The following is a 21,258-nucleotide window of genomic DNA, read 5'->3' on the forward strand; positions in this document are numbered from 1 at the left end:
TGCATAGGGATTTGTTCATAGTTTTTTTTATAGTCCGGCCCTCCAATGGTCTGAGTGACAGTGAACTGGCCCCCTGTGTAAAAAGTTTGGGGACCCCTGGTATAGCGGGTTATACTGTTTCGCCCACTATGGCCATATCTGGCCCCACAATTTCAATGGCATAACAATATTAAGGACCTCGTTTTTCCTGAAGTTAACCAGAAAAGAGATGGGAAAAATACATATGGGAAAAATACATCTGAGGGAATGTGATCTTTCCAAGAGCAGATAATTAAGATAGATTGGTTCAGTTAACTGGGTTCAATCAAGAGGGTAGAAAATATGTGGTAAAATTTGCCTGCCTGAAAGTTATCCCCTCTGCAGAGACTGTAAGTAAGGCAGTGCCCCTCAGCTAGGTATAGAAGTACTTAGAAATATGTCCCTGATTGCTTCCAATTTTGCCCCCTCTTTAGTCCATTCTCTGCAGTGCCATTAGTCGTGTTTCTTAAAGGTGAATACCATCGCCTGACTGGTGGTGGCGCAGTGGATTGAACGTGGGCCAGGGTCCGGATTTGAAAATCGGAGGTACTCGGTTTGAGCGCGGGATCATTGACATAATCCCAAGGTCTCTGGCTAGAGCCCAAAGGTTGCTGGCTTGAGCAAGGGGTCACTGGTTCCCCGTGAGCCCCCCTATACCCTACCCCTTGTCCCAGCACATATGAGAACAGTAAGTCAACAACTACTAAAGTGAAGCAACTACAAGTTGTTGCTTCTCATCTCTCTCCTCCCCATCTCTCCCTTCCTGTCTCTCTCTAAAAAATAAAATAAATACGTACTATCATGTCCCTTCCTTGATTTCCCATCAATTTCAAGATAAAATACAAACTGCTTAGTTTTGAAAACATAGTGCCTTTCATCTGCACGCTATTTCATTAATCTACTCTCTTGGACGTCATGATAATTCATCTTAAGTTCTTTGACCTCTGAAATATTTTTGTGTGTGTGTGACAGAGACAGAGTCAGAGAGAGAGAGAGAGACAGGGACAGACAGACAGGAAGGGAGAAAGATGAGAAGCATCAATTCTTTGTTGAGGCACCTTAGTTTTTCATTGATTGCTTTCTCATATGTGCCTTGACCGGGGGGCTGCAGCAGACTGAGTGAGCCTTTGCTCAAGCCAGTGACCTTGGGCTCAAGCCAGCGACCATAGGGTCATGTCTATGATCCCATGCTCAAGCCAGCAACCCCGCACTCAAGCCGGCAACCTTGGGGCTTCAAACCTCCACATCTCAGTCCATGCTCTATCCACTGCGCCACCGCCTGGTCAGGCCACCCAAGTCTTAAACACTGGTGCTTCTCAGAACTTTCTCCTCAGCACACATGTCGTTCTCTTCCACCCACTCTATTTCCATCATTTCATTCACTTATATAACTTTAACCATCAACTTAACAGGAACAGCTTGCTAAACTAGTTCTAACCAAGATGTCTTTCCTTAAACTGGATGTATCCAAATGTCTAATGTTTCTACCTGAAGGTACCCAAATCCTTTAAGGCACATGTCTAAAACTGAACTCTGGTAACACTAAAGTAGTCTGGCATAAGGAGAGATTTGATGATGTCATTCCAATAACATAAGAAAAAAGATTTTTTTAAAATAGTGTGTGTGGCCCTGGCCAGTTGTCACAATGGTAGAGCATCAGTTCAGCATGTGGTGTCCCAGGTTTGATTCCCAATCAGGGCACACATGAGAAGTGACCATCTGCTTCTCCACCCCTCTCCTTCACCCTTCCTCTCCACCCCCTTGCCCCAGCAACCATGGCTGAAAGGCACTGAGGATGGCTCTGTAGAGTCTTTACCTCAGGTGCCCAAAATAGCCTAGTTGCCAAGCAATAGCCCAAGATAGGCAGAGCATCGCCCCTAGGGGACTTGCCCTGTGGATCCCAGTCTAGACACATGCAGGAGTATGTTTCTCCTCTCACTTAATAAATAATACTGAAACCACCAAATGCTGGTGAGGATGCAGAGAAACTGGATTACTCATATATTCTTTGTAGGAGTGTAAAATAGTTACAGCCTCTCTAGAGGCAACTAAGTAAACAGTGGCACATTTGTACCATGGACTACAACTGAACAATCAAAAGGAATTGCACATGCAACAACCTAGTCAGTGGTCAGCAAACTCATTAGTCAACAGAGCCAAATATCAACAGTACAACGATTGAAATTTCTTTTGAGAGCCAAGTTTTTTAAACTTAAACTATATAGGTATATTCCTTATCAAGGTAGCGCCGCACATGGTATTTTGTGGAAGAGCCACATTCAAGGGGCCAAAGAGCCACATGTGGCTCACGAGCCATGATTTGCTGACCACTGACCTAAATAAATCTTCAGAGAATTATGGTAAGTGAAAAAAGTCAATCCCAAAAGGTCACATACTATCTGATCCCATTTATATAAATTTTGATATACGTATAACATTCTTAAAGTAATTATATAACAGATCAATGGTTGTAAGGGGTAAAGTGGAGGTGGGACAAGAGGGAAGTGGGTGTGACTATAAAAGAGCAACATAAGGGATCCTTGTGGTGATCGAAATGCTCTGTATCTTGACAGTTATGTGTCTCAATATCCTTGTTGTGATATTGTATCATACTATAGTTTTGCAATATGGTACCATTGAAGCAAGTTGATAAAGGGTACACAGGATCCCTCTGTATTATTTCTTTAACTACGTAAGAATCTATAATTATCTCAAAATAAAATTTTTAACTAGCAAAATACATACTTAGAAAATTGATGCTCCCATGAAAACTTCATATGCTTTGGACTCAGTGAAGACAAGTTACAGTGCTGCCAAATTAGCAGCGGCCAAGACAACGGGAAAAGAAAACCAGGAAGCATCTATGATTCTGCTCTCAGATTTCTTTATAAGAGTTTCTCTGAACTATAACTTATGTTTAACTTATATAAGGTCCATTATTTGAGCCCTCCTTTTTAAAAAGATTTTATTTATTGAGTTTAGAGAGAAGAGATAGAGAGGTGGAGGAGCGGGAAGCATCGACTCAGCAGTTGCTTCTCCTTTGTGCCTTGACTGGGCAAGCCGAAGGTTGAGCCAACAACCTCAGCATTCCAGGTGGACACTTCATCCACAGCACCACTATAGTCAGACAAGTTCCTCTATTCTTATTTCTTTGTGTAATATAAAAGGATATCTATATTTACTGATCTCCTCACCCAGTAAAAGGTAAAATTTGAGCCAGCTATATTGTCCTATTTTACCATGGTTTGCATTTGCCCCACCACTCTGTGCCTGTTTCCTTACCTGCTTCCAAGAGCTGTTGGGGAGACTGAGATAAGTACATTGTTCACAACACAGTATTAACTATTATCACTGTATTCTACTTAACAGGTGAGAAGGAAGACCTTATTCAGCCTCTGATGAATGTGACATAATGAAACATATTCTCACACTCTGCCTGGCATAGTAAGCATTCAATAAGTACTAGCTGAATAAATGATAGCATGTGAGAGAAATAAGGGGTCTAAAACAGGATAGCCACAGTAGGAAAAAAGAGATGAGACATTTCACAGGTTGAATAAACAGGAATTCGTGACTGATTAGATATACAAAGTAACAAAGGGAAGTCAAGAATGATACTAAAGTTTCTAGCTGTGATGGCCTGTGGCAGTGATTTTCATTTTTAACCCACATACTGCAAAAAATTTTAAAACATGCAATACTATTTAGTCAGAGGCACTGACCTCTTCTTTTCCCTTACATTGTCAAATAAAAAATAAATAACAGCCAATACAATAGCCAGCCAATGTAAAAAAATGAATCAAAATTATACCTTTTTGTCAGATCAGCCAAAAATATTATTTTTGCTGTGCTGCAGAAGTTTAGTAATTAGTTTGCGTGTGCCATGCGATGAAAAAGGTTGAAAATCTCTGGCTGCAGAAGTCATTAACCAGAGAAAAATGAAAGGAGTATTGGGTTTTGGAAGAAAGATGACCTTGTGTGTGGACATGTTGTCCAAAAAAGTACTTATGGTTCATACAGCTACAGCTGTCACTCACAAAAGAGCTGAGTGAGAAGGCAGGAAGCTAGCGCACCGGAGAGAAAGAAAGGGACAGAGGGCGAAAACCATGAGTCATCTGTGTGTATAGGTGAGGTGACACCACAGAAGTGGATGGCATTACCCTAGAAATACAGCACAGAGTGAGAAGAACTGGCATGGTTACAGCTCAAATTACAGAAACTACCTTTTTACTCTAAGCACTGCCAGTGTGGCCTTTTCTGAGGTTTAGCATTTTAGTCATCTAAATGGAATAGCACAGCTGTCCGCCCATCTGCTGGCGGCAGCAGCTCATCTGCTGGTCTACGTGTAGGAGGCTTGAATCGAGTCCACATGGTAGAGAACATGGGAGCAAAAACCCAACACACAAAAGTCCCTACCTGTAAGTTTAACAATCTGTTCTTTAAGCCGTGTTTATACCAATCTGTAAGTGAACACTAAAGAGTATGTGTTCAGTACCTCTACTCAGAACATGTCTTTATTGGCAGAGCTCTACCTCACGGCACCTGAACTCCATGCAAGAGTAAATACATGTATCTTATAAATGTAAGATCTTTAGTATTTGGCTAACAGAAGTCAACAGTAATCTCCATTACGACATCTCATGCAACCAAAAACTCCGAGTAGAATTTACTAAAAGAATGTGACAATGCAGTTAAAGATGAATTTTAAAAGAATCAGTGATATGTGAGCTAAAGTAACAGCAGGTTAGGGCATTTCTAAACAGAAGCCACAAACTTCCTTCGCCAAGAGACTACAATGGTAGTGGGTGTGGGCAGGGACAGAAACCAAAAATAGTAGCATTAGCTAGAACTAAAGAAGAAATACCTACTTTCAAATCAGTTTTTTCTCCCCTCAAAAAGTTTCTTCATTTCCTCGGGCTTTCCACATTTCACATTAGAAAAGGAGTCATCCTGCCTCAACCTCAGGAGCTATAAGAAACTCTAATTTATGACAGACTCAACTGAGTCCGCTCTGTCCAGTTCACAAAATGTGCAGTTCACCATAGACAAAGCTGAGTAGTGCACCAAAAAAGTGTGTGTGCAAATGGCAATGGGAAATATGGTGAAGGCAACAGCACCTGAGAACTAAGAAGACACACTGTAGAAATTGCCGTGCTGCCCTGGGACCTGAGAGAGCATGACTCCGGTGCTGTTGCTAGTGTGTTCTCAGTCATCTCCACCAGTCTCGATGTCCTGACCCCTTAAAACCAGCATGCACCTCACAAGGCCATTATGAGGATCAAATAAGATAACACAGATAAGAGTATTCTGTGAATTACGAAGTGAAATGCAAATATTAGCAAAGATGAAAGGTTATTAGGTTTTTTTATAGTAACACTCTTCTATGTATTATCCTAGACTTAATTAAAACAAACCCTCAAGCCCGATCCAAGGAAAGGCAAGGCAGGGTCAATACCACAGCCATCTACCACTTTATCTTTTACTTAAGATTTTCTACCAAAAAAGTAGTATGCACATTTCAAGTTCAATAGTAAGATTCAGAATGCAAGATACAAGGTGTCCTCCCTTCTACAATTCCCTTTCCTTAAGGCTGGCCCTGTCAAAGTTCGTATGCATACTTACCAGAAAAAAGATGACTCAAGTAATCAGAGATACAGGATTTTATAAATTTTTACACAAATGTTGCACATTCTGTTGCATATCTTCCATTTTGACTTATTTAATCAATTTCCTAGTGACAGGCATCTAGATTGTCTCTCCTTAATGTTATACAAAATATCTGTATGTTTATATCTTGGCATAATTCAAAACTATTTGTAATTTTCTAGCAGAACAATTTCTGAGTCAAAAAGCATGTGCTTTTGGTGTCAGTGCTGGCTCACCAGTTTGAGTGCGATGTTGCCGGCTTGAGCATGGGGTCACTCCCTATGGTCGCTGGCTTGAGCAAGGGGTCACTCCCTATGGTCGCTGGCTTGAGCATGGGGTCACTCCCTATGGTCGCTGGCTTGAGCAAGGGGTCACTCGCTCTGCTATACCCGCCCCCAGTCAAGGCACATATGAGAAAGCAATCAATGAACAACTAAGGAGCCGCAACAAAGAATCGATGCTTCTCATCTCTCTCCCTTCCTGTCTGTCCCTATCTTTCCCTCTCTCTGACTCTGTTTTAAAAAAAACAACAAAAAAACATGTACTCTATCTTGATAATTATTGCTCATTTACGCTCCAAAAATGTACCAGTTTTTTTCCCATTAATAGTATGAATGCCAATTTCATCACATACTTTTGAAAATATCTTTTAAAATTTCCATATGCTGCCTGACCAGGCAGTAGCACAGTGGATAGAGCATCAAACTGGGACACAGAGGACCAATGTTCGAGACCCCGAGGTCACCAGCTGAGCACGGGCTCACTAGCTGGAGTGTGAGATCATCGATGTGATCCCATGGTCACTGGCTTGAGCCCAAGGTCACTGCCTTGGGCAAGAGGGTCACTCGCTCTGCTGTACCCCCTGCCCCCAGTCAAGGCACATATGAGAAGGTAATCAACAACTATGGTGCCACAATGAAGGCTTGATGCTTCTCATCTCTCTCCCTTCCTGCCTGTCCCTCAAAAAAAAAATTATGTATACTTATTGATCCCTTTTTTGTATGTATGTATGTATGTATGTATGTATGTATGTATGAACTGCCTCTTCACATGTTGCCCTTTTTTGGGCCATCTTTTTCTTATTGACTTCCTCCCACAGCAGATTATCATTTGTCCTTTGACATTATTACTCCTAGGCAGAAGTTGTAGGGGAATAAATCGTATGAGTCAAATGTGTCCATCCTTTGACTTCTGGGTTTCAGGTCCCACTTTAGAAAACTCGACCGTACCTCCACCCTGGTGTTCTCCCCACAGATGTCAACAAGTCCCATCTCCACATTCAAAGTATTGAATCAAAGCATTTTTGGTACCCCAGGCCTAAATATAAATAGCCAATTATCACAAGATACTAAGCAAGTGTCATAACACAGAGAAGAGATTGAAAACAAAAACGTGCAGGAAATAGACTACAGAAGGAAATTTTTTTTAAACTATCCTTAGAAATAGAAACTGCAATCATGAAATGAACAGAGCACCTAAATGTAAGGAATGTTCAGATAACAGAAGTGTACTTAAAAATTTTACATGTAGCAGAAATTTAAAACTCTGTAAAAAGGTAGGAAGATATAATCCAGGAAATCTCCCAGAAAGTGAAATTTAAGAGACAAAAGATGAGAAAATTTATGAACTTGTCAAGGATGTCAGGCTTCTGAATAGTAAACAATCCAGATATAGAATAGAAAAAAAACAGGGGTGTGATAAAAAGCAAAGAAATAACACAAGTATAGATTTGCTCCCAGCAGGTAAAATTGATACCTGAAACTTGATGTGTCTGAACATCTTTGTAGTTCCAGAGCCAGGTACAAATCAGATAACCCACATATTGGAAAGACTAGTCATTTATTTCAAGGTATGTGACCCTTGAAATAAAATAAAGGAATAATGCTTGAGAAACAGTATTAGTGAGCCTCAGCCCTCTTGGTATGGATAATGGGTAAGACTATTTTATAACCTGGTATTCAACATCTTGTACTAGTATAGCAAGTGAACTGCATTTATCAGTTGTCAACCCTTGCCCAAAAGCTGAAGTGAGGATAAACCTATAGGCCTAATTATGAACATGGTGATTAGGATTACCTTGAGACAGATGAGCAAGTAGAGGATCTAGAATTTTCTTTTATCAAAATAAAGTGTTTGACACAGGAGTGGAGTGAATTCATATGGAAAAATCTTAGTATCTATATCCTAACAATGATTTCCCTAATATATAATATTATCATCCTAGTTAACACAAGGATCACATCAGTCACAAAACTAAGGAATTAACTTTGCTAAAAGGATTAAAGGATTACACACAATATGTGATGTCAAAGCACTGTAAAAAGATAGCTATTATGGAGTTGAGAAAGTTCAAAAAAAATGGGATAGCTAACAGATAAATGGTATAGGAAGCGAGTAAACCTCTCAAAACACATTTCCTGCTTTAAATACCTCATTTGTGCACAAATCATTTTAGAAGACATAGGAGTCAGCAGCTCCCAAATCTTGGGGGAGAATTCACTTAACAAAAGATTAAACAATTTAAAGTAAAAGAAAATAGAACTCCAGGGAGAATTTAGTAAATAGAAAAACTAACTTTAGCTTCCCATCTCCACCCCCCAGTAAGGCAACTAAGTAACTACAGACTCAAGGACGACCTAGTAATAACTTGGAATGCCTTCCCACTCAAGTCATATCTACATGATCTTCCCATTAAAATATAAGTTCTTTAGGTCCTGGCCGGTTGGCTCAGCGGTAGAGCATCAGCCTGGTATGTGGAAGTCCCAGGTTCGATTTCCAGCCAGGGCACACAGAAGCGCCCATCTGTTTCTCCCCCCTTCCCCCCTTCTCTCTGTCTCTCTCTTCCCTTCCTGCAGCCAAGGCTCCACCTGAGCAAAGTTGGCCCAGGCGCTGAGGATGGCTCAGTAGCCTCCGCCTCAGGCACTAGAATGGTTCCAGTTACAACAGAGCAACGCCCCAGATGGGCAGAGCATCTCCCCATGGTGGGCATGAAGGGTGGATCCCGGTCGGGCACATGCAGGAGTCTGTCTGACTGGCCTCCCCACTTCTAACTTTGGAAAAATACAAAAAAAAAAAAAGTTCTTTACACAAGGTCCATAAATGGGGCTGTACATACTTGCAGATCCCCACTCCATCACTTGTAAATGTATCTAAAATCTGTAGCTGTGTACATCTTTCTGTAAAAGATATCTGGACTTTTATTTTACTAAAGGTTTCCAAAGGAACTATGTCTTCAAAAAGTTACTTTATTGCTTCAGAATCAAAGATCTTGTTCTTTTATTCTCATGAGCCTGAGAATAATTTCCAGCTCACTGTCCTTACATGAAACAGTATTTCATTTAAAATACTCTACTAAAACATGACTATTATTATGAGAGGATACCCTAGTAAATAAATCGCTTGGTTGTGACACTTACTTTAAAAAACTTTAGGTGCTCACAAATTTATTTTTTATTTATTCATTTTAGAGAGGAGAGGGAGAGACAGAGAGAGAGAGGAGAGAGAAAGAGAGAGAAGAGAGAGAGAGAGAGAAGGGGGAGGAGCTAGAAGCATCAACTCCCATATGTGCGTTGACCAGCAAGCCCAGGGTTTCGAACCGGCGACCTCAGCATTTCCAGGTTGATGCTTTATCCACTGCGCCACCACAGGTCAGGTGCTCACAAATTTAAATAAACAGGCCCTGGCCGGTTGGCTCAGCAGTTGAGCGTCGGCCTGGCGTGCAGGGGACCCAGGTTCAATTCCCAGCCAGGGCACATAGGAAAAGCGCCCATTTGCTTCTCCACCCCCACCCCCTCCTTCCTCTCTGTCTCTCTCTTCCCCTCCCGCAGCCGGGGCTCCATTGGAGCAAGGATGGCCCGGGAACTGGGGATGGCTCCTTGGCCTCTGCCCCAGGCACTAGAGTGGCTCTGGTCGTGGCAGAGTGATGCCCCGGAGGGGCAGAGCATCGTCCCCTGGTGGGCGTGCCGGGTGGATCCCGGTGGGGCGCATGCGGGAGTCTATCTGACTGTCTCTCCCCGTTTCCAGCTTCAGATATTAGAAGAAAAAAATTGAAAAAAAAATTTAAATAAATATTGTGTGCAGGAGAAAAGATAAGCTAAAGACCCTAATATAGTACAAAACATAATGGGTAAAAAGGGCTGACAGACATCACTACACTTAACCAACAACAGCTTTTAAACATCAAGTTTTCCCCTCAATCATTTGATCATATTTCTGCTTTTCTGTATACTTTTTTTGTTTGTGTTCTGAACATAAAAGCCATGTACTCATTTATTTAACTAGAATACTAGCCCACAAAATACCTACCATGAACTGAAAAAGTTGTTAAATAATGAATCACATTACATCCTCTAGCTTGAGAATGCTACTGTAACATTTAACACCATGGAAAGTTAAATGTCTTCAAGATTTAATTGCTGGACCCACACAGAACTCAAAACAAAATTATTAATTATAATAATTAAATACTCTTATATCATCTTCTTAAGATTACTGAACACTCCAGAGTGAGAGGATCAAAACAAAAACTTTCTGCCTCAGCAAGTGGCTTGCCTGGTTACACAGCAAAAATGGACTTCTGGCCTGACCAGGCGGTGGCGCAGTGGACAGAGCGTCGAATTGGGATGCAGAGGACCCAGGTTCGAGACCCCGAGGTTGCCAGCTTGAGCGCGGGCTCATCTGGCTTGAGCAAAAAAGCTCACCCGCTTAGACCCGAGGTTGCTAGCTTGAGCAAGGGGTTACTCGGTCTGCTGAAGGCCCACAGTGAAGGCACAAATGAGAAAGCAATCAATGAACAACTAAGGTGTCGCAATGTGCAACGAAAAACTAATGACTGATGCTTCTCATCTCTCCGTTCCTGTCTGTCTGTCCCTGTCTATCCTTGACTGTCTCTTTAAAAAAAAAAAAAAAAAAAAAGGACTCTGTCCAACCCTTAATATATTCCAGATTATGGCAATCAAAATGCTTACTTTAAAAAACCTATTCTTTAATTGAGAAATAAAATATTAAGTTCTTATAAATGAGAAACAAAGAAGCTTAAATTGTGAAGTGTGAGAATATACATCTAGAATGGATAGTATAGCAGTGCCCGCTATACTGCATAAGGCAGTGTACACACAGGGAGACCATCAAAGTTGTCAGAATGAAACAAAAATTACAGCATCTAACACCTACTAAACCCTCATATGCCAGGCACTTTGTTAAGTCTTTGGCTCTATTCTTAAACTTCACAACTGCCTTATGAGGTTGATCTATCATCATCCTCATTTTACATTTGGGGAAATGGTCTTAAAAAGAGAGGAAGGGATGCCTGACCTGTGGTGGCGCAGTGGATAAAGCATCAACCTGGAATGCTGAGGTCACTGGTTCGAAACCCTGGGCTTGCCTGGTCAAGGCACATATGAAAATTGATGCTTCCTGCCTTTCTCTATCTCTCTCCTCTCTAAAAAAATGAATAAATCTTTAAAAGAAAAGAGGGGGGGGGGAGAGGTAGGGTAGAAGGAGAAAGATATCTTAGAGATAAAATAACTTGCCCAAGATCCATTACCAAGTGGCAAAATAAGGACTCAAACACAGCACTGCCTGACCACAGAGCTATGTTTTTTTTCCTATTGATTTGAGAGCGAGAGGGAGGAGTAAGAGGGGGAGTGGTGAAAGAATGAGGGGCAAGAGAGAGAAAGAGAAACAGCAACTCGCCACGCCACTCAGTTGTTCCATTTAACCGTGCAGCCATTGGTGGCCTTCCATCGGTGCCCTGACTGGTGGAAGGGCAAACCCGCGACCTCGCTGTGCCAGGACAACTCTACACTGAGCCACCTGGCCAGAGCGACCTCCGCTTTTTGATGACTAAATATTTTTCTACTCAAATTGAGAATCCACTAGAAATCACAAGCTTTACTGACGGTGGACCAGTAGTATTACCTGTGTATCTCCTATTGTACCTTATATTATTAAACGTGTATTAGGTACCTAATAACTAACCAAAAGATAGAACGGTTGGTCAATGGAGAACAGATGCAATCTTTTAATGACATGTACATATCAGAAAAAAGTAACTGTAAAAGAAACTGATATATAAAAGACTTCTTATTTTCACATAATAGTATGAACCCACAAATACCCTTATTTAAGAGTTATCAGTAGATGTGGCACATATACACTATGGAATACTACTCAGCCATAAGAAATGACATCGGATCATTTACAGCAAAATGGTGGGATCTTGATAACATTATACGAAGTGAAATACGTAAACCAGAAAAAACCAGGAACTGCATTATTCCATACGTAGGTGGGACATAAAAGTGAAACTAAGAAACATTGATGAGAGTGTGGTGGTTACGGGGGGAGGGGGGAGAGGGAGAGGGAAAGGGGGAGGGGGAGGGGCACAAAGAAAACTAGTCAGAGGGTGACAGAGGACAATCTGACTTTGGGTGATGGGTATGCAACATAATTGAATGACAAGATAACCTGGACATGTTATCTTTGAATATATGTATCCTGATTTATTGATGTCACCCCATTAAAAAAAAAAGAGTTATCAGTGATGCATACTAAAAATTAAAATATTTTACCTCTAAACTAAATGTTTAATCAAATTAATGACACTGCAGGTGCATGTAACTTTTTTATTGAGGCACAACAAGGCATCATAACTTGCCTGAAGTTGAGGCAGTCGGTTTAGTAAACTGAATGTCAATACAGTTAAGGATTAAGTGCAAACAAGACACATTCACAGCTTGACTAGCGAGGCTACATCACAATTTATAAAGTGCCAGATTAGTGCTCACTGTCGTTCAGCTTGAAATTTGTCACCTTGGGGAGAAAAACAAAAATAAGGACCCCCTCCGTCCTCTAGGAATGAAAACATTGCCCTAAACCAAGTAGTCACGAGGTCAAGACTCCTCTTCCTTTAATCCCACTACCTGGAGCCATCCTTGTGTTGCCAATTCTGTACTGACTTTCAATCTTGATAAAGAAGATAGCCTGAAAATGTAGAATATTTCCAGCTACTTCCATAAATGGCTCCCCGGTGCAAACGCAACCATATCTGGTCTCCCTGGAAGAGCTGAAGAACCGCATGATTGCTAGCAGTTTCATGGTCTGGAGCACCGTCATTGGCGTAGGCAGACACCAAGACCTCCTCGTTCTTCATGAGGTTGACATACAGCGGCACATTCACTGCCAGCTTTAGCATGTGGAAAATGAAAACGAAAGTGCCATTCACGGGACAATTAAATCTACCGAGCTGAAGATCGAAAGTTTCTCCCAAGTTGTTCAGAAGAAGATCAAACACAATAGGCTGGTCTAAAGTTCCAGGGGCGAAATTAGAGGTTCTGGCCGCTGAGAAGGCAACTCGCATCTGCTGAGGCAGGGGGTAGACATGGACCGGCAGTATGGTGGCAGCTGGACTTGTCATGGGCACGTCCACGGGGGTCATGCTGCGGGACTCTCCTTGGCCAAAGTCACCGCTGTTAAAGGTTTCGTTGTCTCTTTCTGGGCTGCTCACCTGAGAAGAATCACTCCACCCTGCTGTTTTATTAGCAACAGTGAGTTTCTCATAATGAAGCAGTTAGCTTTAAACACAATATTTAACATTAGTTGGCTACTGAAACATGAACAAAGAGACATTTTACAGTAAATTCCAAAACAAAAGCAATCAACTAGAGCTGTAGTGTGCTTTTCAAGACGTTCCTGGCAATAGGCTGTTACAACTCTTCTAAAACCTGAAGGGACTTCGATGATCTTGTCTAGTAGCCTCATCTTTTTTAACATCACAAAAACAAGGCCCCCAAAAGGTTAGATAACTTACCATTAGTTAAGGTTAGCAATGTCTAAAACCCAGGTTTGAACATTCTTTTTAAACTTCATCCTTCTCTCATAATTCTCACTGTTCTTAATTTCTCAGTGATAAACCTACTCCAGCTCTCTGACGTAGAAAAACTCAAGAACACTGAGATGACATAAAAGAACCAACTTTTAGAACTGCCAGCCATTCAAGGGCATTTTGCTGTGTTACTGAGCCCCAGGATGAATGCTTGCTTCCTGATTTCTAAGTTAATGCGATAGTATGAAATTTTTGAGCACCGTACAAAAACACTGCTCAGGTGTAAGGCAAAGGCAACGTGATTACCGGCTACTTTCTTAAAAGGAAAAACTGTTTTCCTGTGACAAAGTTCATCTTCAACAAGTCTTCATTTTGTCAGTTACACTGAATCTTTAAATACTACCTTCACATTTTTAAAAGTATTTAGTTTCCTGCTTTAGTTTCGTGTCTTAATTGTTGTTTACTCCCATCAATAATGTAGTGACACTAGAGGTGCAAGACCTCATCATTACAGAAACCATCGTCCTGAAACATCCCATGAAACGATGTGAAGCTGGCATTGGGAATATACAGGGTGAGGCAAAAGGTTTACAGTTGTTTGTACAGAAAATACAAAAGTAATATAAGAATAAACTGTGTTTCACATACTCTCAATTATGAACCTCTTTTGCCCCACCCTGTATATCTAAGATTAAATTATGCTCTGGTCTCAAGAAAACTGAAACGTACACACACACTTAACACTTTTAACTAAATTGAAAACTGACTTCCACAGCCTTTCTAAGTAGTATATGTCTCTCAGGTCTTCAGTACTGCAACTTAAGCAACCTGAAACCCTCAGCAAGAGAAACACTGAAAACAATGTATTTGGGGAAGACCTGACAGAGGGTGAGGTACTTTTGGGTAAATAAACTACTCCATTAATTGTCCTTACCTCTAGAATTTGCCCGAGGACCACCAGATGTCCCTCCTCGCCTGTAACACTGCTGGAAATTATCCTAAAATGAATAAATGATATTTATCTTGACACCAAAATTGCAAGAAAATAATTAGTTATTGCCCAGGATTACTGGCTGGTTAATCTGTAAGATTCAAGTCCTCTTAGCCCTGGCCAGATAGCTCTGTTGGTTAGAGCATCATCCTGACATACTAAGGTTGTGGGTTTGATCCCTGGTCAGGACACATACAGGAACAGACCAATGTTTCTATCTCTCTCTCTCTCTTTCTTCCTCTCTCTCTAAAATCAATCAATAAATAATAAAAAAACATTTAAAGTCCTCTTAGCCCTTTATCTGGCCTTCTTCAGCAACTGAAAAGGCTCAGATGTTTCCAAACACCAAGAAAAACAAATAACAAGGGCAACAATAACCATATTTGCTTCATCTGTTAATGAACCTGACCAATTAGGTAAGTTAATACTTGCAAAAACTAGAAAGCATCTAGAAAACATATTTGAAAGATGCAACACTAGGTAATGGGAGAAATGATAAAACATGACATGGTCCTCGTTCCCTCATCTCAATATGAAAGGAGATAATAAAGCAAGAACGAAGACTCCTGCAATCTTGCTCTATTTATACACCAAACTGTAACGACAATTACAAAGTATGTTAGGGCTTTGTGATGTCTTGACAAGGGAGTTGGTAAAAATTACATTGTATAAATGTATTCATCCTTGGAAATGTAATCTATAAACTTCAAAAAAAAAATGTTCAAGAGACAGTACTTCAAACCGCCTCCCAAGTATGGTACATGTCTGCCTCCATACAATCCATGAAAAGAATATTTAGTGGTGTAACAAAAAATTTAAACAATACAAGAAGGTATACAATGAAAATAATAAGTCTCTACCCAGACTCCTAGTCCTCTTTCCAGTAGCAACCACTATTATCAATATCCTATGTTTCCTCGGGAACAACTTTAAAACAAACAGCACAGAAAAATATTAGAATACTGGTGTTAACAGGGAGGTCCATCACTGAAGTCTACATGCACTCCCTTGACACACAGTACCTGAGAAAAATGTAATTACAGCTAGTATTTGCATGCTCAATCTACACCTAGCACTGTGGTGATAAGCAGAGGGGTATTCACTGATCTTCAGAATACCTCATGGAGTATACTTCACAACACTTCATGAGTAATTGACACAGATGAGTTTGCATCTAAACAGATGAGGACTAGAGCCCAGAAAGTTTAAGTAACATGCCTGTGGTCACGCAACAAGAGATGTGATGAAATCAAGGGTCACACTTAAGTCATTAGGTGACTTGGTATGTTCTCCAAGGTGTGTCACCTCTTTCGTGGTCTTTACTGCTTTTGTAAAGACCATCTTACCTCATATACCTGTAAGCTCTTCAAGCGCAGGTACTGTGTATCATTCCAACAGAACTCAGTATGATCCCACACTTATAGGCTTATAAAACTTCAAAACTGAAAATGTTGATGTCAGCATATATCATATATTCTTATATGACCAATGACAAGAAGTTCCCGTGGTGTGTTAGAGTAGAATCTCTAACATCCTCCTGTCAAAGTTTTATCATTTGTAGTCGAGAAAAATCTACTAAGCTATTCAAATCAGAATAAACAAAATAAAATTAAACTTATGAAAAGAGGACTTTGTTATTCTTGATATCTAGAAAAGTTAAATTTAAGGCAGTAAAGTTAAAATCATGCGCTCTGGAGTTAAGCTGCATTCTAAACCTAGTTGTACTGTTTACTTGCTGAGTGACCTTAGACAAGTTCCTTAACTTGTTGCTGCACCCCAGTTTCTCTTATAGAATGGAGGAGTAAATGAGTTAATACAAACAACATGATTAATAAAGTCCTTCAGACCCTCTCAGTTGTCATTTACCCTCCATGGGTTATCAGAAAGGCTTCCAACTAAACTCTTCACAGTATTTACGAGTACAAACTCATACGAAACCAATTACGACTGTGCTATAGTTTAACATCAACAACTGCACTACTATTCAACTATGACAACTATTCTTACCCTTTGGGAATAAGGTGTTCCGGGATACTCTCTAGCTTGGAATTGTAGCTGGCTATAATTTCCATTGGAAACTGAAGGAGGTCCTCTATAAGTATCAAAACCTAATAAATAAACAACTTACATAAAATTATGAACAAAATTACACTAAACTTTTAAATAGTCTAATTGTATACCATTTTAAAAGTTAATTGATCTTATAATGCCAACATTAGATTTATGTCTTTGATAAGCAAATTCTATTAATATTGCTTCCACAATGTGTCTTACTGCTGCCTTCAAATAAGCTACCTGTAGCTGGCGTGAGGGGGGCTGGGAAATGGTGGAGGGTAAGTAGGTAGATAGTTCGGGCTTTAATGCAGAGGACATTGCTAACAACCAGCTGTGACTGGAATACTTGAAACCGTATTTAAAACTAAAGAGAGTATCACTATTCCAGTCTCAAAGTTTATGTTTTTAATCGGTGGCATACTCTGATAGACAAATAACTAGAAAATTATGACACAGTCTTAGCAATCAATTAACAAAAGAAGAAAAACTATTCAAATATGAAAACCAAAATTCATTCCTAAAAAAAAAAAAAAAAAAAAAGGATGCTCAGTCTTTCACTTTAGTAAATAACAGGATGAATCTGCTTTTCATACAAAAAGTTCCTCTGTTATAGAGAATAGGTATACTGTCTTTTGTAGAAATAGGGACTTCTTTACTACATTATAAATGACAACTACAAAAAGACACAGATAAAGTAAAAATAGTTTGAGTCAAGTAAATCTACAGACAAAATGATTCAGTACAATTACAGTTTATGCAGAGCATACCTTTATAGCCACCAGGGGACCGACACGTACTGGTTAGTAATCTCCCACCACGCGTACATCCTCTAACGGATCCCCGGCTACTGAAAAATGGTGGAGAGGGTCTGGGAAATACATTCGTCTGTGCTGGGTAAAAGGCAAGGCTACCATTGCTTACTTGAACAGTTCCATCAGGATAACTTGCTGCTTAAGGAAACAAGTTTTAAAGCCAAAGAGTTAAATTGTAATAAAAGATTCAATATTCCTTATACTTAAAAAAGTCACTATATCAAAACCTTTAATACAATTTTCTCCCTTAAAAAAAAATGGTGCCATATATGTATAAATATATAAAGAGAGGCCTCTATATACAAGGTGGGGTACAAGTAGATTTACAGTTGCTCATGTGAAAATAATACCATAATTAATAAATAATAATATAAGAATAAACTGCACTTCACGTACTCACAACTGTACATCTACTTGTGCCCCACCCTTTATATTTAAACAGACATTATTCAGCCTTAAAATGGAAGGAAGTCCTGATACATGTCACAACATGGAAGAACCTTGAGGACACGTGCCAAGGAAAGAGCCCAGTCACAAAAGGGCAATTCTTGCCACAGCACTTACATAAGGAGCACCTGGAGGAGTCAAATTCAGTGACGGGGTAGAATGGTGCTTGCCCGTTTGGAGGGAAAGGGGAATGGAGAGTTAGTATTGAACAGCTACACCGTTTCAGTAGGAGAAGGTAAAAAAAAAAAAGTCTGAATGTACTTAATGCTACGGAACTATACACTTAAAAGTGGTTAAAATGACATAAAATTTATTTTACCACAATTAAAGAAAAAAGGCTAAATATTCCACATCAAGGAGTAAAAGAAAACAAATCTTCATCACTACTGTAATTGGGAAGGCATATACCAAAAATATCCTTTAAGTAAATCACCTGCCCTATGTGTTCACAGCACAGGTGAGAACAGAATGAGGTCGTTTATGACTAGGTCCAGGGATTTACATTTGCCACGTCTTGTGATTAACCAAGAACCCGCAATGCACAATTCATTTGCTCAGGTTGAAGTTTTAGAAAACTCAACAGGGGTCTGAAATACCAACACTAAAAATCTACAAGTGCTTCTTATATTAGGAAATAACTACAAAGTTGCTTATTCTTTCATGATTTAGAATAGCATGAAAGATCAAAATCATCTATCCTCTCTAAGCAAACAGGGGAATAAGCACACTAAATTATATCATCACATTAATCAATACTTTTATTATAACAAAGAAGAAAGGCCAAATAGCCATGTGTCTGTGCTAAAAGAGTTAACAGAATGGTTTCAAAACTTTCATTCCTGACCAGGTGGTGGCGCAGTGGATAGAGGGTCAAACTCGAATGCTGAAGACCCAGGTTCAAAACCCCGAGGCCACCAGCTTGAGCGCGGGCTAATCCACCTTGAGCACAGGCTCACCAGCTTGAGCATGGGATCATACATGACTCCAAGGTCGCTGACTTGAGCCCAAAGTCACTGGCTTGAGCAAGGGGTCACTAGTTCTGCAGGAGCTCCCCACCCCCGGACAAGGCACATATGAGAAAGCAATCAATGAACAACTAAGGTGCCACAACTATGAGTTGATGCTTCTCATCTCTCTCCCTTCCTGTGTCTGTCTCTCTCTCTCACTAAAAAAAAAAAAATTTTCACAAAAGCAACTGGACAATGCGCTATCTACCTCTATAACTGCCTATGGCAATCAAACCAGTCAGGTTTAAAAATATGAACCTATATGTTTTTATAAAACCATCCAAGTTCCACCTCTATAAAGGTTAAAATGGTGAACTTAACTAGAGAAAATGGCATTAACCATTTGTCAGCACTTGAATATAGAAAGATTATGTTTACTACTCAGGAAAGAACTGCTAAAGTGTCACTACAGACTTACTTTCCATTCAATTAGCTGTCATCTAAGTCTTCAAAATATCGTATAAAAAGATCTTACCTGTCTCTTGAGAAATAACAGTTTGCTCTACGTGTATAGCTGGCAGGTGGCACCGGAGCGGTGTTTGTGTACTTGCTGTAGTAAAACTCTGATGGTAGCCGGGTGAATAGGGGGGTTCTTTCATTTCTTGTTCTTTCCGTGGAGGTAGAGGTACGTTAACATTAAATACCTTAAAAAACAAGGGTGTGCTGAGTTATTTGTGAAGTTTCATAGAAAATTACTAAGGGTGACATCCAGCAAAACTCTACAACATTCAAAAACTTCTACTTGATGGACAAATGACTTGAATAAGCATGTCTCCAAAGAAGATAAATGGCCAATAACCACCTTAAAAAGATGCTCAACATCATTAGTTATTAAGGAAACAGAAATCAAAAACATGCTGAGATACCACTTCATCATACCCATTAGGATGGCTATTATTTAAAAAAAAAAATCCAAGTGTTGGCAAAGTTGTGGCCAAACTGGAATTCTTGTGCTGATAAGAATGTAAAATGGGCCCTGGCCGGTTGACTCAGTGGTAGAGCATCGGCCTGGCGTGCAGAAGTCCCGGGTTCGATTCCCGGCCAGGGCACACAGGAGAAGCACCCATCTGCTTCTCCACCCCTCCCCCTCTCCTTCCTCTCTGTCTCTCTCTTCCCCTCCCGCAGCGAGGCTCCATTGGAGCAAAGATGGCCTGGGCGCTGGGGATGTCTCCTTGGCCTCTGCCCCAGGCGCTAGAGTGGCTCTGGTCACAGCAGAGCGACGCCCCAGAAGGGCAGAGCATCGCCCCCTGGTGGGTAGAGCGTCGCCCCCTAGTGAGCATGCCGGGTAGATCCCGGTCGGGCGCATGCGGGAGTCTGTCTGACTGTCTCTCCCCGTTTCCAGCTTCAGAAAAATACAAAAAAACAAACAAACAAACAAAAAAAGAATGTAAAACGGTCCCTGGTGGTGGCTCAGTGGTGGAGTGTGGCCCCGGTATATGGATGTCCCGGGTTCATTGGTTAGTCCAAGCATCAGCCTCAGGAGCTAAATATATCTCAGTACTCAAGCATCAACCCCAGACGGGGCTGCCGAGTAGATCCCTGTCAGGGCACACGTGGGAGTCTATCTCACCTCATCTCACTAAAAAAAAAAAAAAAAAAAAAAAAATGTAAAATGGTGCAGCCACTGTAGAAAACAGTATAGTGGTTCCTCAAAACACTAAACACAGAATTACCAGATGAGCCAGCAACTCCACCGCTAGGTGTATACTCAAAAGAATGGAAAATAAGATTCAAGTAGGTATTTGTACACTATTGTTCACAGCAACATTATTCACAATAGCCAAAAGGTGGGAACTCAAGTGTCCATCAACAGATGAATGTATAAAGAAAATGTGGAATATACATACAATGGAATATTATTTAACCCATAAAAAATGAAGTTCTGATCCATGCTATCACATAAACGAGTTCTGAAAACATTGTGTCAAGTGAAATATGCCAGATACAAAAGGACAAATATTGTGATTCCTTTACACAAGGTGCCTAGAATAGGTGAATTCATAGAGATAGAAAGTAGAACAGAGATTACCAAGGGCTTAGAAGAGGGAGGAATAAGGAGTTGTTTAATGAATACAGAGTTTCTGTTTGAGATGATGAAAAAATTCTGGAGATAGTGGTAATAGTTGTACAACAGTGTGGATATACATAATGCCACTAAATTATACACTTAAAAAGAGTTAAAACAGTACATTTTGTTGTGCATATTTTACAATAGTAAAAAACAAACAAACAAAAAAAAACTTCTATTTGATTGCTAGTAGAATTTAAACAAGTACAAAAGTTAATCTTCTGGCCCTGGCCGGTTGGCTCAGCAGTAGAGCAGTAGAGCATCAGAGCATCAGCCCGGGTTCGATTCCCAGCCAGGGCACACAGAAGAAGCATCCATCTGCTTCTCCACCCTTCCCCCTCTCCTTTCTCTATCTCTCTCTTCCCCTCTTGCAGCCAAGGTTCCATTGG

The 21,258-nt window shown here is 40.4% G+C and overlaps 1 protein-coding gene across 8 annotated transcripts in view; it reads right to left on the minus strand.

Moving 5' to 3' along the window:
* Nucleotides 1-12,241: 12,241 nt before the first annotated feature.
* The window catches only part of CAPRIN2 (caprin family member 2), a 41,190-nt gene continuing 32,173 nt past the window's right edge, over nt 12,242-21,258 (minus strand). For 3 of the 8 annotated variants that reach the window (XM_066258036.1, XM_066258037.1, XM_066258044.1), the window contains 5 exons: nt 19,277-19,445; nt 17,303-17,485; nt 16,488-16,588; nt 14,424-14,487; nt 12,242-13,194 (listed from right to left, as the gene is read on the minus strand). In XM_066258036.1, coding sequence (XP_066114133.1) covers nt 12,626-13,194; nt 14,424-14,487; nt 16,488-16,588; nt 17,303-17,485; nt 19,277-19,445 — 1,086 coding nt within the window. In that variant the 3' untranslated portion in view covers nt 12,242-12,625. Of the gene's footprint in view, nt 13,239-14,423; nt 14,488-16,487; nt 16,589-17,302; nt 17,486-19,276; nt 19,446-21,258 lie in introns of all 8 variants that reach the window. The other 5 variants (XM_066258040.1, XM_066258038.1, XM_066258043.1 and 2 more) reach the window with 5 other exon arrangements.

Source organism: Saccopteryx bilineata, chromosome 2, assembly GCF_036850765.1.
Source record: "Saccopteryx bilineata isolate mSacBil1 chromosome 2, mSacBil1_pri_phased_curated, whole genome shotgun sequence".
In the NCBI taxonomy this organism is placed as follows: domain Eukaryota; kingdom Metazoa; phylum Chordata; class Mammalia; order Chiroptera; family Emballonuridae; genus Saccopteryx; species Saccopteryx bilineata.